Below are 18,132 nucleotides of genomic sequence, written 5' to 3'. Positions count from 1 at the left end.
GATATTGTTTTAACTATATGGAAAGCTCAAGGTGATCTTGTGACATTCACTTGGCACAAAAGAAGTCTGCAATGGGACAGATGGAACCTTAAGACTATGGTTTCAGCTGTTTTTATTTTTCAGTAATTTTGAAAACCAATCCTTATAAGTTGATCCCCAACCTCAGAGCATCAACATTCAGAAGATTACTTGTACCTGAGGGAGAAGAAGTTCACCATCCTTCAGCCATCTATAAGAAGGCTTCGGTCTGCCATTTGCCTTACATTCCCAGTAGATACTTTCTTCTATAGCCACCTGAATATCACTTATTTTCTGATTCCAGTTGGGAGGAGCTGCAAGGAGGAGTACAAGGATAGTTATATGAATAACATTTATTTCTTCTTTGTCATGATCTCACAAATAAAGCTATTTCAATGGATGCTTTTCTTTTTAAAAAGAATAGAAATGTAAGCTTGCTATGTTTCAATGAAAACAGATTAGATATAATCCCATACACTACCTGCCTCTTCTTTCCTATGCTGAAGGGCTCCCCTCTCCTCTCTCTCACTTTGTAGCCGGCGCCTTTCCTTCGCTGTGGTGACTCCTGGTGACTCCTGGGCTACTCAGAGCGAGGGGAGCATTTTTTTTCTCTGGGCGCTGGCAGAAGTTTATTCCCTCTCCAAGCACCCAGAGAAAGGAAAATGCTTCGTTCGCTCTGGACTTTGGCAGTCCTTAAGCGCTACCGAAAGGCTCCTCTGGCAGCCCAGAAAAGCCTCAGATGGCCGGGATTAAAGGGGGAATGGAAGGATACTGGCCAGGCCTTTGTGCTGCTCTCAAATTTCCTTGGAAATTTTTACGGGCTCGGGTTCTTAAGTAGAAAATGGTTCTTAGGAAGAGGCAAAAATATCTTGAACACCCAGTCCTTATCTAGAAAAGTTCTTAAGTAGAGGCGCTCTTAAGTAGAGGTACTACTGTATTATGTATATATATCAATTATTTATATAGATAACTGTTTTTGTTATGCATATGATTTGCAAGATAAAGAGTGCAAAAAATATGAAATATTTCATTATACTTTATGAATACGAACAAAGCTTCCCCCTGAAATCTGTTTTGCACCTTATCATACATGGATCAAATCCCGTAGAATGTAATTATTAAACTGGAAATATTAAGACAATAGTGTCCCTTGATTGCTGATTTCCAAGGCTACAAAATATTATGTTACAAGTAACAAAGTTGTGTATTTTGGTTACTTTCAACAGTTATTTCAATCACCAAAATTATAATTTGTACATGCAAACATAAACAATAGAAGAATAAATAGTATGAATGTGGGGGGGGGGGGAAATCTAATTTAACATTAGAAGAAACCACAGTTTAAATCAACTGTAGGGATAAAACAATTAAATTGGATTGTGCAGATCCAAAAGTAGTGATAAGAAATATGAAAATACAGCAATCTTAGAGACATAGTAGATCTTAGAACAAAGTTAAAAATATTTTCTGTGAATCTGAATTGCAAATAAATGGGCAAAATCAAGCCACTTTCAAATCAACAGATTTTCCCCCCTGTGGATTTACATAGTTACTCTTGTGGACTATATTATATTTTATAGTTCCATTATATACAATATCTAACTATTTTCAAATAAATAATATCATAAAGTAACTTTCAGAAACATGTATCTCAAAATTAAAAGACTATCATGACCTTGATTGCAAGTAACAAACATAAATCCTGAGGAATAATATGGGAGTATTTGAAAACAGCTAGACAATTACATACTATATTATTTTATAGTATTCTATAGAATGGGAAATAATTAAGGTCCATATAAATATTTGTAATCCATAACAAAAATACAAGGATATATATAATACCAGCAGAGGTCTCCAGGAAACTGGATATTTTATATTATTCCTTCTGTATTTCACCAGATAAAATAACTTAAATTTTATCAACATGAAGCTATAATTTTAAATCCATTTCTGTTTTCAACATTTCTTGTTGAATAACAATAATTCGCAAGCAGCAAAAACACATTTTAATAGTTCTGTTTGTGGTTCTCTTAACAATCCTGAAAACACTTTTTATCACAGGCTAGACAGATGCAAGCAGCAATAAAAATATATCATGAAGAAAAGCTTAGGATCTTTTGTTCACAATGTAAAATATAGTAATTTGATCATTATAATATTTATTATCATCTTGATTTTGGACTGAATTGTTATTTTGCATCTATGGACTCTCACACAATTCAATTTATTTCCCCCCCTCTTCCTTGGGATTGGCCAGTCTACTATAGCAATTCTGCTTAAAAATACTTGGGTTTGCTACTTTCTTCTTGATTACTTGGCTCCATTAAGCCAGGTTATTTATTCCATCGTTTAATCTTCTGCAATCAAGAAAAGCCAAGGGCCATTGGTCCCTCTGTTTGTTAAAAATAAACATGATCTACTAAAAAGATTTCAACATTAGCCTGCAAGGAGGAGGAAGGGCAATACTAAAGTGTGAAATAAGTTTTATGTCTGATTGCTGACTGACACACTAATGAGTAATATATGATTTTTGTGATGATCTTAATCATGCCTTGACTTGAAACAATATTTTATGTCTTTCTTACAAGTGTATGAAATTTAGTCAAAATTAATTGACCAATTGTGTTTAGGCAGCCTAAAAGTGGACATTTAATTTTTAGGTAAGGGATCTTTTACTATAGCAACAGTCCAGCAGGACTTTAGTTTTTTGAAATAACACTACTATCCCCCTACTTTCAGATCTGCTACTAAATTAAATACTAAAAAGCCTTCTGTTCATGCTACTTGATTGCTTTACACTGTCTCAATTTATATACACTGTGCTCACAGAAAATGTCACCATATCAGTCACACTTCATAATCTTCAATACTTTCATTATGCATATGTTCACACCAAGGGAATGTAGAATGAGCTACTTTGACTTTTCTGAAGCTTTTGCTAGAGATGCAATCAGTTCCTTTTCCCCCCTTGGAATGTATGCAATTGCAGTCATTCAAAATAACTCTGATACAGTTTCAAAAGTACAGGATCAGGCCTTCCAGAATTACCTCAAATCGTTTCCATAGGACACATAAGTGTTCCCACTGTAGTTCTAGATGAAATACAAATCTTCATAACTGACTTTTAAGTTTAGTAAGACTAAAACTAGAGTTTGGGTTAGTGTAATTTATTTATAACTGTAGTATAAAAGATGAAACTTTTATACTACATGAAAGAATTATATTATTCACATCAACTATTCAAAAAAAATGATACTACGGTGAAAAAGTAAAACTTTTTGTGACAGTAACTCATTTATATTCTAGGGAAGATCAGATTTCATATTATCTTTAAGACTGCAGACATCGGAGAAGAAAAACAATCTCTAGGGCACCTTTGTGAGTAGCAGTGCTGGGCCTAAAATTAATCTAGAGCTGGAGACAGAATTGGCACCCTAGCCATATGGCTGTAAAAGAGCAATTTTATGGAACAATTTCCACAGAGATAGAAATCATGAAGGCATTCAAAGCTGAAAAATATGATGTAATGATGGATGTCTTTGATCAAGGTCATGAAATCTTAATAAATGAAAAGAGATGCTTTCCTAGATATTCTCAATGATGGTAACAAAAAATCTGGCTGTGAAACTATTGCATTCCCAGTACACTAAACTTGGTATAGGTGGCTATTCTAACTGGAACAAAATTATTTATTGGTCCCAATTGATCATGCATTAAAATGTTATTCTTTCAGGTCTATTTTAACTTCACCCAATCCTTTTTGGCAAGATTTTGCATTTTGCAAAGTGGTAGTTCATTTTTGACATTTATTAACATTGAAATTAAGACTTAAATTAAGAATAGGAGGAAAAGGAAGCTAGAATGGTGGAGAGCTCTTTTTTGCACCAGTTTGCCTGAATCTTTAATCTGATCAATGCAAAAGAGAATAAGTATACATCTATTGATGCAGCCTAAAATTGCATTTACCTTTTTTGCAACTTCAGCATTTCTAGTAACTCAAATTAAAGTTCGGATCAATTCCAATTTGAAGATCTCTCAAATTGTTAACAAGCCATATATTCCCCATCCTATACTTTTGAGTTTTCCTCATCACTGTGTGATTATTAGTCATTAATGAAATGTTGAAGAGTATTGGCTCCAGAAATTAATGTTATGGTATCACTTTTAGCATCTCACTATGATTTTATAAGGAGTTGTTTCTGAGCAGTCTTTGGTTTGGTTTTCAAGCCATCTATGAATGGCGACAGCCAACATGTTTTTAAGCTATCTATGGATGTTATCAATCCTTTATATAAATAGCTTGTGAATCTAACAGATATACATACTGGTAAGTACTGTATTTCCTGATTATGATTCTATCAAGCTGAAGCTGTAGTTCTGCTCATAAATCCCTTTTCAAAGCAATTCTCAACTGGAGTCAATGGGAATTTCACTTGAAAAAAAAGTAACAGATTTTTTTAAAAAAAATACAAAAAATGTAAGAGAATGAGAAAATTCCTTATTTCCTCAGGCATATCTGTTTGGCATTTGTTTTTGTGGTCCTGGAACTTCTGAAATTGCATTGAACAATATTAGCAAAAAAAAATATCTTGCAAATGTTTGAGTTTATTTGAATTTCAACTACACACACCCTTTTCTATGACTATACAACTACTGATTGTGAAGAGTGGAAGTTGAAAACTTCTAGTAGAGGGACTTACAGGTGCAACTTGAAAATTAGAATATCATGCAAAAAAAAAATATTTCAGTAATGCAATTTAAAAGGTGAAACATAATATACGAGAGAGACTCATTACATGCAAGACAAAATAGCTCAAGCTGTGATCTGCAATAATTGTGTTGATTATGGGATACAGCTCATGAAAACCCCAAATTCTCCATCTCAGAAAATTAGAGTATTACATGTGACCAATAAAAGGATTGTACACAGAACAATATCATACCTCTGATAAATATAAGAATGCATATGTACTCAGTACTTGCTTTGGGACCCTTTTGAAGCAATTATTGCCTCAATGCGGCATGGCATGGAAGCTATCAGCCTGTGGTACTGCTGAGGTGTTATGGAAGACCAGGATGCTTCACTAGCGGCCTTCAGTTTTTCCGCATTGTTCAGTCTCATGTCTCATCTTTCTTTTGGCAATGCTCCATAGATTCTCTATGGCATTCAGGCCAGACAAGTTTGCTGGTGAATCAAGCACGGTAATCCTAGGTCATTCAATCAGGTGTTGATGCTTTTGGTAGTGTGAGCAGATGCCAAGTTCTGCTGGAAAATTGAAGTCAGCATCCCCATAAAGCTTGTTTGTGGAAGGAAGCATGAAGTGCTCCAAAATCTCCTGGAAGATGTCTGTGTTGACCCTGGACTTTTTAATGAAGCACAATGAACTAACACCAGCAGATGACATGGTTCCCCAAATTAATACAGACTGTGGAAACTTTTGCATCTCATTTGGAAACCAACGACCCAGAGTATGGATGAAGAACGGAGAGGCAAACACTGCAGGATGCTTGAAGTCCAGTGTGAAGTTTCCACAATCTGTGTTGATTTGGAGCTCCCATGCCATGCTGCATTGAGGCAGTAATTGCTTCAAAAGAGACCCAAACCAAATATTGAGTACATACCCATGCTTATACTTATCAGAGGTCCAATATTGTTCTATGTACAATCCTTGTTTTATTGATCACATTTAATATTCATAATTTTCTGAGATGGGGATTTGGGGTTTTCATGAGCTGTACCCCATAATCATCACAATTATGACAAATCACGGCTTGAACTATCTTGCCTTGCATGTAATGAGTCCCTCTCATATATTACATTTCACCTTTTAAGTTGCATTACATAAATAAAGGAAATTTTGCACGATATTATAATTTTTTGAATTTCAGCTGTAATGTTCTTATCTCCTTTCCTCTAAAGCAAGCTTTACATTTCTGTATGTAACATGTCTCATGTTGTTCAGTTGGGCATCTACATATTTTCTATTAGGTTTTTTCCTTGGTTTAGTCCTCTTTCTCTGTATTTTATTCTAACCTGTATATAGTGATGGGCTGCCAAAATTTTTACTGCCACACTCTGGGTGTGGCTTATTGTGGGGGTGTGGCTTGATGCTCATGTGACTGGATAGGAGTGGCTTGCCAGCCATGTGTCCAGGTGGGAGTGGCTTGACAATCATGTGACTGGGGCGGTGGCTTAAATGTCATGTGACTGGATGAGAATGGCTGACCACTTGGTAAGGTTAGGTTTTCCAATAGGTGATTGGACTCTTTTTCAGTTGATTAAGTCACATTATTTGAATAGCCACAAAAAGGACAAATGATAGACAGCATGATTTGTTGAGGAGCACAGTAACATTTTAAAGTTTTGTACTGAACCCACAATATTCAGTTTGATAACAGATTAGGCAGGTAACTCAATTTTAATTACTATAAAATTTCAGTTCTAGAGAATGATTAAAATGATTAAAGCATTGATGGGTAAAAAATACTATTTAATTATTTCTTATTTTAAAAGTAATTAAGGACCATACTAAGGTACTAGAGAAGGAAGGACACTTAAAAAAAACTATTAAGTATTAAATAAATAGTGCATAAACTTACTACCTCCACTGCGTTCCCCCCCCCCCCCCAGTGGGGGCAGTAGCCCATCACTGCCTGTATATTTCGGATACTTACCCGACTTGCTCTTTCTCCATAATGGAAGGAGACAATTAGCTATAATGCTTAAGCTATTTCCAAACAAAGCATGCCTATTTTTCACACAAACACCAATCTAAAGATTCCCTTTTTAAAAATATTCCTGGCAAGTTTCTTTTTGTGTCATTATTTTTTCTGCATAAAGCTATTGGCTAGCCAACAATTTTGACAACTTTTCTTTAAAATTATAGATAAAATGGGTATGTTAAGCTTCAATAGGATAAAAACATATATAGTTCTTTCCTTTTGTAAAAGAGGGGGAGAAATAGCTTCAGATCATGGAACACCTTCTAATGCCATTTTTAGCTGGGAGGGAGGAAACATATCTAGCCTTAAGGCATAAAACCATCGCCTGTTCTTATCCTTAACTTATTTTCACAACACAAACATTTGTGTGTTAGTAGTATTACAAAGCATCTTATAACATCTTGGACTGCAGAAATGAATTTCACCATAATTTTCAGACAGGTATATAACTACTCATTAGCTTTTCACCATAACAAGTATTTGGTTAATAGAAGTTGGTGTAAGGGGAGCATTTGGATCTTAACATGAAGAGCTTGTACCGATGAAAGATCAGTTAGAAACAATGACGAGCAATGAAAGAAACAAGCAGTCCTAATTTTGTTTAAAGGCAGAACTGCCAAGATTATTCAAAAAAGCATGTTTTCTAACAGATGATGAAGAAAAGCAGAATAACTTGCTTTACAATAACATTTTGTTTTGTTTTTTACTAGGCCAATCTTTGTCTCATGACATACGTTTTAGCTTCTTCCACACTTCATAGCCTCAATCAATATGCCTGTCTCAGAGGTTTTTATTTTATGTAAAATTATACTTGCTGAGCAAACCTATTTGCAATATAAAATGTGAACAGAAATATCAACATTGACATTGCAACAAAGCGTTTACTGCATTTTGGCCTCAGCTATAATGAAAATCAGGTAAATAAATAATCTGGGTACCATAAAATGTTAGTTGGCCTCTGGCCACGTTCTTTCCTCTCACATTTTCAGCTATGCATTCGTACATGCCAGCATCTTCCTGCTGAAAGTTGAGGATTTCGAGAATGCTGCTTGATTTGTGTCTCCGAGCTTTTTTGGGGATTTGCTTTCCGTCTGTTCTTCTCCAGCTGATTGTAGGAACTGGGCTATTTATCAACAATAAAGGAGAAAAATATGATGGTAAAGGCTATGTATTTTTAAATGACAGGCATATTATATATTAACTATTTCTAGGCAAAAATTCCATTATATGATAATCAAAACGTAGGTGATATGTTCCCAACTCTAATTATATAGAGTGGAAATTCTGGGAATACCAAAACAACTTGAAGATTCTGGATTAGGAAAAGCTGACCTACATCTTAATTAGTTATGTATACCTAGGCTATTATTGGTTATACTTATTATCATACAATGCTGCTCACTTTTGTCATATGACATGAACTATAATCATATGGTTCAAAATATTTAGTGGTGTGTCTGAGGGGCATATCCTGTAGGCCTGTACTTTTCTGACATTTATGTGAGAGGGTTCTGTCCACTATATAAATAATTCTGCATTGATTTTATTCTTTCTGGGAACATATACCATTAATTAAACATTTCTATAATCATACTTTTCCAATAAATGGAAATATAATATATTTAGACATTAAAGATATTTACTAGTCTTTTTCAAACAGAAGTATTTTCCAAAAACTTATTCTTAATCCATCATTCAACTTATTTGAAACCTGTAACCTATAAAACATGGACCAGCTTCTCCAATAAGAAATTAAAGGAGGCTACAAAGTATAAATATAACCCTGCTAAGAAATAAATTTGAAATATAGTAATAAGTGTGGGGTATTGTTATGCCAGGCTTCACGTTACAAGCCCCCAATTTAAGTCCAAAGGAGAAATTCAAACACACACGTTTGTAAAGTAAACAAAGTTGGTTTATGAAAAGGAACATACTGTCCAAAACGCACTTTTAATCAGCCAAAGTGCTCTCCCACACACAACAAGCCTTGAATGCTGTGAAAAACTTAAAACAAAAGCAAAACAGATAAAAAGCAGCCATGAAGATGTCACAGCCACCCCCCTTCAAGAGTCTTCACGCTTAAACTTAACTGTGAATTAGTCCAAGAGTCCTGTAAAATCCTGAAACAGTTCAAAGAGTCCTTGTACAATCCAGACATAAAACACAGTTCTCTATCTCTCTCCAAACGAATAAACTCCCACACCAAGAGGCAACAAGGCTGACAATTTATCAACAGCCCCATTAGACAAATTGCTCCAGCCACAGGTGTTCTCCCTTATTTCCAGTAATACTTGCGCAGTTGTTCCTTCCTTGACATTAACCTGCATCTGCGAACATCTATGAATGCCTCCTCTTCTGAACCTAACGATGATGATGATGGTGGTTCACTAATTGGGTAATTAGCGAATGGGCTGCCTGTAATTATCTCCTCCATTGATCCTACTTCACTAGAATCTTCCCCTGACACAGACGCTGTTGGAAGCTGTTGGCAGTAAAACTGGCTTCTGATAATGTGAGGATTCTCCCACATCAACCCCCACAAGTCCTTGGAGCAGGAGCTGGCCTAGAGCCAACCACAACACGTATGATGAAACATATTTCAGAGCTGGACAAACTGGTGACTAGGAGTAGGGCTAATCACCTGTAGAAATATGACATATATCCTTTCCATTGAAAACATAAGTATCCTTTCTATTGAATACAAATATTTATAAGTTTTATTGCCGTCATAAAATTGGCTACTTTATATATATTAGACTCTACTTAGAATAGACCTAAATTAAACATAATTTAAATTTCCTTAAGTATACAGAACAATATTGCGGCATCATGTATTTGACCAGATGACATGTCTAGGAGCTCAATGACAGACTACAAAAATATCAGTCTCCTCTGTTTTTATTAACAGCACATAATAGGGTACACCACCAAGCATAACCATGAAAGGAATCATTCTGAAATGATTTATCGGAATGGGGCACAATATTCTAGGTCTGTATTATAGACAAATACAACAGCAATATATGATAGTTCCCCTATAATAAATCACTTTCATGCTAATTCCTTATTGATGTGGAATTCTGCAAAGTTATTTTTAGCATATAATTCATTAGGTCCTCAACATTTATTTTCTGCATCCAATTTATATAATATTTCCAGTTGGTTTGTGTGGCCTATCTAGAAAAGGATCATACCTCAATAACTTTTGATATTAGATTAAATGGTTGATGGATTAGATGTAATAAAGCAGGTAGATCTTTAATTTGATTTCAGGAAGATGATATTGTTTGAAATGACATTTTGTACAGCACTAGAAAATGAGCAATTTGTTGAAAAGGTCCTGGAGCAAACATAAATTGTGTCAAACAGAATTCTCCAAATTTGATAGACTGTGTAACTGTCTGAAAATAATTTCAGTACCACTGTGTGGTTGGCAAAAACTTACTTTCCCAGTGCAAAACACTCCAGCCTCACAGTTGTTCCTTTGGCAGAGGGAACCGTTTCTGGGAATTGCACTTCGATTTTTGGCTCATATTCACCCATCACTCCTGTGAATATAAAATAGATGCTAAACTGGGTTGATTTCTGCAGTTCATATTCTCAAGTATTCCAGAGTTAACCGGGAGCATTTTATGTATCATTACACGACAGTTTATCTGTTAACTTTAAAGAGGATCTAACAGCCACTCAGTAAGAGTTTCCTCTCCCATTTATTGGCTAGGGGAAAAAAATTGGCCTCTAGCTCTTAGCAATCTGCCAATGATTAGATCTCTCCTTGTATTCTTTTTATATAGATGTTTATATTTTATCAGTGCTTTGCTGTTCATAAAAAGTGTGTGTGTATGTATGTATGTATAGAAGCTACAGGATCAAATCCCAGTAAGGGTATGGCTAGCTGATGAAGCTCTGATGTTTCAGAAATTCCTGGCAACATTTCAACGAGGTCTCACTCATCATCTTCAGGCTGGTGCTTTTGGCCTTGTGCTAGGGTGAACATAGAGTGACCTGAGCTGCCTTTCCTCTATAAATTCTGGTGGGTGGGTGTGGAGTGCTGGCTCAGCAGGTGCAAGCTGTGTTGAAACCTCCTGGTGAGTTAGTGGGGTAACACTTGGGGTCATTGATGTATGCTGATTAGTTGATGTTTGTGGATTGGGGGTGATATCCTGAGCAGTTGGAGCCTGCAGACTACTCGGCTGTTTTGTAATGTGTGTCTGTGGTGTAACATCCTGGGTATTGGTTTGGCTGCGAGTTTGTGGCCTGGTCATGTGTTTATGGTGTTTGTCAGATTGCTTTGTGTGCATGTCAGAGGGGGGTGCAGCAGTTTGGGGCGCTGCCGTGGTTTGGTTCCAGGTGGTGGTTTTATTTGGTCTATTGCGTGGGTGTGGGTCTGGGTCTGGTGGGGGTGATTATCAGAGAATAATCATGAAAGCCATTGAAATAGAAAAACACCCCCACAATACGAATAAACGTGATGATACCTCCCACCTACCAGACATCTGAAAACCAGCCCTCATCAACAAACATATCCCAGCCACGCAAACTGAAACCACACCCAGAACTACACAGGACACACACACCCCCAATCACCCCCACCAGACGCAAACCCACACCCACCCTACAGACTAAATATACACACACACACACACACACACACACACACACACAAAGGTCTTGACATATTCGGGTCTTTTCCCGTGTAAGGTTGATAGAAAATCTACAAAAACAAACCACTTATCACATTCATACTTTTGAATAAATAAAATATATCTAGATATTGGTTTGCATAAGAAATCATGTTTATGCTCAGTCAACATATAAACTGAACTGATTCCATTAAGGGTTAATGTGATTTCCTGGAGAATAAACTCATAAGCATTACATTATAAATTTTAGGGGGTATCCTTTATATTTATTTCTGTTCACCCATAGAGATCAATTCAAGATTAAGTATAATAGGAAAACTGCAATTGTAAGGCATTGAATATAGGATTAAGATTCAAAAGTATCATTTTCCAAAATACAGTTTGCAGACAGCTGGAATCCCTGCATCTTTGATTCTGAGCCATTATGACTGCTATGGAGGATGCTCTCCTGTTGGCTGGCTTATACTCTAAAGTGATCTGTTGACGTTTTATCCATGGAAGCAGATAACAGCAGCTGCCTCCTGCATGGAATGTTAACCCTAGAACTCTGCAGAATGCAAAGCTACTTCAGCTGCGGAGCTGGAACTAGTAAAACAGCTAAAAACAAGGCTGAATTTGAATAAGGGGGGGGGAGGAATCACCTAGAACAGTGAAAATTGGGGTGCCACACAGAGTTACACAAAGTAACCTGAAGAGTAACAAAATATAAAATAAATATTAAGTAAAGATCATAGGACATGTAAGTCAATTGATATTTAGTGCTGTTTTTATTGCAATTCTTATTGCCTTCTTTATTTATTTGTTTGTTTGTTTGTTTGTTTATTTATGGAGTGCATTTCTTAGAAATGAACTCATGTAATAGTTACTCTAAAAGTGTACATCTAGTTAATAACACAGAATTACCATAAGCTATAACTTTTACTAACATATTCAGAAACAATCATGCTGATATTTTTTTCAGCTTGGGAAGATTCATAATTTTATATATTAATTAATTAATTAAATGATCAAGGATATATAGCCACTTATGTCCCTATAGGTGACTTTGGATGGTTCATAATAATGGATAAAGCAAAAAATATAAAATCAGCAAATGAAAATATAAACATTCATAACAATAATTCTTTTAAAAAACCCAATATACCAAATCCTAAGTGAAGACAAAAAACTCAGCACCCTTAACAATAGATCTGTCTAGAAAAATCTCTTGTTATGTGGGAGCCTCAGGCCAGATCACATATCTAGGTTTGAGATGTTTCACAATTTCAAAACATCTAAATTTAACTGGTTTAATGGGTCTGTTTTGTGAATCAATAAATATTAGGCAAGACAAATATCATAACAACATCAAATATGTTACAATTTTATGATTAAGGTATGTGTATGCGTGTGTGTGTGTGTGTCTGTATATACACACACACACACACACAGTATGTCACAGAAGTGAGTACGCTACGTTACATTTTGTAAATATTTCAATATATCTTTTGATGTGACAACATTGAAGAAATGACACTTGGCTACAAAGTGAAGCAGTGATAATACAGCTGGTTTAACAGTGTAAATATGCTGTTCCTTCAAAGTAACACATAGCCATTAACGTCTAAACTGCTGGCAACAAAAGTGAGTACACCCCTAAATGATAATGTCTAAATGGGGCTCAAGTAGCCAAGTGGCTACATTTTCCCTCCCTGAAGTCATGTGACTCATTAATGGTACAAGGTCCAGATGTGAAAGGGAGCAGATGTGTTAAATTTGGTATTGTTGCTCTCATTCTCTTACACTGGTCACTTGAAGTTCACTATGGCATCTCATGGCAACCAACTCTCTGAGGATCTGAAATAAATGAATTGTTGTTCTAAATAAGGATGGCCTAGGCCAGGGGTAGGCAAAGTTGGCTCTTCTATGACATGTGGACTTCAACTCCCAGAATTCCTGAGCTAACATGAAAGTCCACACGTTATAGAAGAGCCAACTTTGCCTACCCCAGCCTAGGCTATAAGAAGATTGCTAAGACCCTGAAACTGAACTGCAGCATGGCGGCCAAAACCATACAGCGATTTAACAGGACAGGTTTCACTTAAAAAAGGTCTCACCATCGTTGACTAAAGAGGTTGAGTGCCTGTGATCAGCATCATATCCAGAGGTTGGCTTTGGGAAATAGATGTATGAGTTCTGCCAGTATTGCTGCAGAGGTTGAAGGGTGGGATGGGGGGTCAGCCTGTCATTGCTCAGACCATACGCCACATGCTGTGTAAAACTGGTCTGCAGAACTGTTGTCCCAGAAGGAAGCCTCTTCTAAAGGTGATGCATAAGAAAGCCTGTAAATGGTTTGCTGCAGACAAGCAAACAAAGGACATGGATTTGTGGAACTATGTCCTATAGTCTAATGAGACCAAGATAAAGTTACTTGGTTCAGATTGAGTCAAGTGTGTGTGGCAGCAACCAGGTGAGGAGTAGAAAGACAATTGTGTCTTGTCTACAGTCAAGCATGGTGGTAGGGATGTCATGGTCAGGAGCTGCATGAGTGCTGTTGGTACTGGGGTGCAACAGTTCATTGAGGGAACCATGAATGCCAACATTAATTGTGACATACTGAAGCAGAGCATGATTACAGACTAGGTCGCAGGGCAGTATTCCAATATGATAACGACCCCAAATATACCCCCAAAATGTCTACTGCCTTGCTGAAGAAGCTGAGGGTAAATGTGATGAACTGGCCAAACATGTCTCTAGACCTAAAACCTATTGAGCATCTATGGGACATACTGAAATGGAAAATGGAGGTGCACGAAGTTTTTAACATCCACCAGCTCCATGATGCCATCATGGAGGAGTAGAAGAGGACTCCAGTGGAAACCTGTGAAGCTCTGGGGTTTATTCACTTTTGTTGCCAGCAGTTTAGACATTAATGGCTGTGTGTTGTACTATTTTGAAGGGACATTTACAATGTTATACCAGCTGTATACTCACTACTTTACACTGTAACCAAGTGTCATTTCTTCAATGTTGTCACATAAAAAAATATACTGAAATATTTAGTATAGATAGTGTTGTGGTTGGCTCTGGCCCAGCTCCTGCCCCAGGGAATGGGGAGGTGGATGCAGGGGAAAATTCAACATGTCACAGGCCTGTGTTATTGCCGACAGAATCAGTTCAGAGTTTCCTCGGACGAAGAAGGAGGTGGAAGTGACTCGGCAGAGGAGGGCTTGGCACACAGCCCAGGTAATCAATCTCCCTTATCTTCCGTTGATTTAGATGATGACATTTTGGACCCACACAAGCACAGAATTATGCGTAGAAGAGACCAAGTAAGAACATATTACAGGAAATAAGGGAGGCCACCTGTGTTTGGGTGGGGCTCCAGTAATTAGGGCTGCTGCTATAAATAGCAGCATGTGGGTTTGGCCGTTGTGGAAGAATATCTGATCGGAGTTCATCAGGAATCTTGTGTTGCTGGACTTTGTTGCTTTTTCATGCCTTTGAAACCAAAGCAGAGCAACGTGTGTGTGTGTCTCACTTCGTTGAAAGAAGAAGGGGTGTGAAGTTTCTTCACAGCTGCTAGCTAAGTACTTAATGACTACTTAAGAGAAATTGTACAGACTACCCGGTTGTTTTGGGAAGAGTGCTCTTTGCAATACAAAAAGAGTGCTTTGTTTATTTTGAATTTTGTGATAAAGAACATTGTTTTGAATTTTCAAACGTGTGTGTGTTTGAAATTTGTACCCTTGAATTTTCGGGAGGCTCCTATCAGAGAACCCGGCAGAACAGATAGTATACTATAGATATATTGAATTGTCCTAAAAATGTAGTTATAGAAGAAGAAATGACAGCTATCACAATCTCCGAAACTTTATGGGAAAAGACCTAAATATGCTAAGACCCACCCACCCACCCAGAGAGGGAGAGAGAGGGAGAGAGAGGGGGGGGGGGGAAGAGAATATAACTACATATAGGAGCTGGTTCAGGGAATGTTCCCCGTTCATAGCTCTTTGTAAGAGATGATCTGAGGCTTAAAGCATTATAGATGTTCCCTATTCATTCTCTCTCCCACAGAGATTCACACTGATCAAATGGCTTTTGAAAAGGAAGAAAACAAGGAGTCCTGCTGTTGCTCAGCTGTTTTGAAATGAAATTGTCTTCATGGTGACTGGCCCTCAAATGTTTGTTTTTTATGTGTTTTATCCACTTTCATAGGTAGGATCATCTCTTCTGCTGTCATTATTTAGTGTTTAAGCTATGGATAGAAACTTATGACAACAATGCTGATTTCTTTATGATTGCTACAGTCTTTCTGGGTAATATTTTAAGAATGTTTTATTTTTATATCTCTGTATAACTTATACCTTCTCTTATGCACTTCATAGAGCAATATCTCACTGGGAAAGATACTGTGGTTTGCTATAGTCACTCAGATTTTATTGTTCCTCATTGACTGCTTTTGCCTGATGCAGGATCAGTGTTACTGCTTACTCCAGTTTCTCAAAAGAGCATGGCAGGCTGTCCTGTTGTTGATCTTCCACTCAATTTACCCCAACTATATGTTTATTCCTTGTACAGCCTTGAGACATTGCTTCTCTTATTCACCCTATTTAACTTGACATTGTTTAGTTTCAATATTTTTTCAACTTTTGCTGGGTTAACTTCAGCCATGTCAACTGGTTGTACAATGGCTGCTCATAGTTTAATGCCCTAGATCAGCGGTCCCCAAACTACGGCCTGCGGGCCGGATGCGGCCCAATGAGGTCTTTTAACCGGCCCGCAGCAGCTCACGAGCTTTTACTGATCGATATAATAAGCTCCCGAATCTCGTGTCCACTCACCGTGGTCGGCTGCTGAGCGAGGAGAAGGTGGAGAGGCAAGGGGGTGGGGAGGAAAGCGGGCCTGCAATTGGCCCCTTCCTTTGCCACCTTTAGGGAGAGAAACTGTTGCTGCTCTATGGCAGAGCAGCAACAGTTCCTCTCCCTAAAGGCGAGAAAGAAATTGGCCAATTTCAGGCCCACTTTCCTCCCCGCCCCCTTGCCTCTCCACTTCCTCCTCCCCACCTCCTCATCCGCGGTGTGTGGACGCGAAATTCAGGAAAAGGCAATTGGTGATTGAAAACCTGTCCACTGAAAATCACAGCTAAGTGCACCATGGCTAAGTGTGTGTGTGGGGGGGAGGCGGCTGCTTGAAAACCCCTGACCTCCATCGCCTCCCACACATGGCACAAGGCGAGCACACCTCGCCACTGACACAGGCGAGCACACCTCGCCACTGACTGCGCAAAGCTACGCAGTCCCAGATCGCTCGCTTCTCCAGCCAGCAAATCCCACTGCCCAGCTTTGCTGGCTGATGCAGAAAAGCGTCGCATTGGAAAAGCGTGCATTTAAAAAGCATGCCATTTTCCCGGGCAGCCGGCTTTGTTGGATGGAGAAGTGATCAATCTGGGACTGCGGCACTGTGGTGGCCTTCAAGCGAGGCCATTCGTGGCGCCCCACCACCCATTCCTGCAGGTAGAGATCGGGTGCGTTACCGGGTGGTGGAGGTGGCGTGGGGCTGGACGTTGGGTGCTGGGGACACCGCGGAGGGTGAAGGAGTGGACGTGCCTCTCAGCTGCAGAGCCAAACGGGGGCGGAGGCAGGTGCTGGGGCCATGCAGGGCCGTTCATCCAGGGGGGCGTGGACCGGCAAGCCGCCCTCCGCTCTCTCTCTTTCTCTCTCATACACCATGCCGGAGGCAACGGCGGAGTCTGGAGCTAGGGCACCGGGGGCCGCTCATCCAGGGGGGCGTGGACCGGCAAGCCGCCCTCCTCTATCTTTCTTTCTCTCTCTGTTGCCGGCGTGGTGTATGAGAGAGAAAGAGAGAGCGGAGGGCGGCTTGCCGGTCCACGCCCCCCTGAATGAGTGGCCCCGCATGGCCCCAGCGCCGGACTCTGCCATTGCCTCTGCCCCCGTTCGGCTCTGCAGCTGAGAGGCAGTAGCCACATCCACCCCTTCGCCCTCCCCGGCGTCCCTGGCACCCAGCGTCAGGCCCCATGCCGCCTCACCTCCCGGTAATGCACCCAACCTCTACCTCTCTCTTTCTCTCTCTGTTGCCAGCATGCTGTATGAGAGAGAAAGAGAGAGAGAGAGAAAAAGGAGGGGAGAGAGAAAGAGAGAAAGAAGGAAAGAGAGAGAGAAAGAAAGGAAGAGGAGAGGTAGAAAGGGGGAGAGAGAAAGAGATAGAGAGAGAAGGAGAGAGAGAAAGAGAGAGATACAAAGAGAGAGATAGAAAGAGAGTGAGTGAGAGAAAGAGAGAGAGAAAGAAAGAGAGAGAGGGGGAGAGGGAGAGAAAGAGGGAGAGATAGAGAGGGAGAGAAAAAGAAAGAGGAGAGATAGAAAGGGAGAGAGAGAAAGGAGGAGAGGGAGAGAGAAAGAGGGATACAAAGAGAGTGAGTGAGAGAAAGAGAGAAGAGAGAGAAAGAAAGCAAGAGAGAGAGAGATAAAGAGAAAGAGAGGACAAAGAGAAAGAGAGAGAGAGAAACAGAAAAAGAGAAGGACAGAGTGAAAGAGAGAGAGAGAAAGAGGGAGAATAAATATTAAATATTGTATTTGTTCCCTTTTTGTTTTTTACTTTAAATAAGGTATGTGCAGTGTGCATAGGGATTTGTTCATACGTTTTTTTAATAGTCCGGACCTCCAACAGTCTGAGGGACAGTGAACTGGCCTCCTGTGTAAAAGGTTTGGGGACCCCTGCCCTAGATGGTGTTAGCTGTCATAATACA

The 18,132-nt window shown here is 38.9% G+C and overlaps 1 protein-coding gene across 3 annotated transcripts in view; it reads right to left on the bottom strand.

Annotated features, from left to right (window-relative positions):
• Positions 1-18,132, bottom strand: part of LOC139160418 (contactin-4-like) — a 296,056-nt gene that overhangs the window by 107,701 nt on the left and 170,223 nt on the right. For all 3 annotated transcript variants that reach the window (XM_070738254.1, XM_070738255.1, XM_070738256.1), the window contains 3 exons: positions 10,190-10,292; positions 7,683-7,867; positions 196-332 (listed from right to left, as the gene is read on the bottom strand). In XM_070738254.1, the coding sequence (XP_070594355.1) occupies positions 196-332; positions 7,683-7,867; positions 10,190-10,292 (425 nt within the window). The remainder of the gene's footprint in view (positions 1-195; positions 333-7,682; positions 7,868-10,189; positions 10,293-18,132) is intronic.

This window comes from Erythrolamprus reginae, chromosome 2, assembly GCF_031021105.1.
Source record: "Erythrolamprus reginae isolate rEryReg1 chromosome 2, rEryReg1.hap1, whole genome shotgun sequence".
NCBI lineage: Eukaryota > Metazoa > Chordata > Lepidosauria > Squamata > Dipsadidae > Erythrolamprus > Erythrolamprus reginae.
The sequence above is the reverse complement of the archived record's forward strand: the minus strand, read 5'-3'. Positions and strand labels throughout refer to the sequence as shown.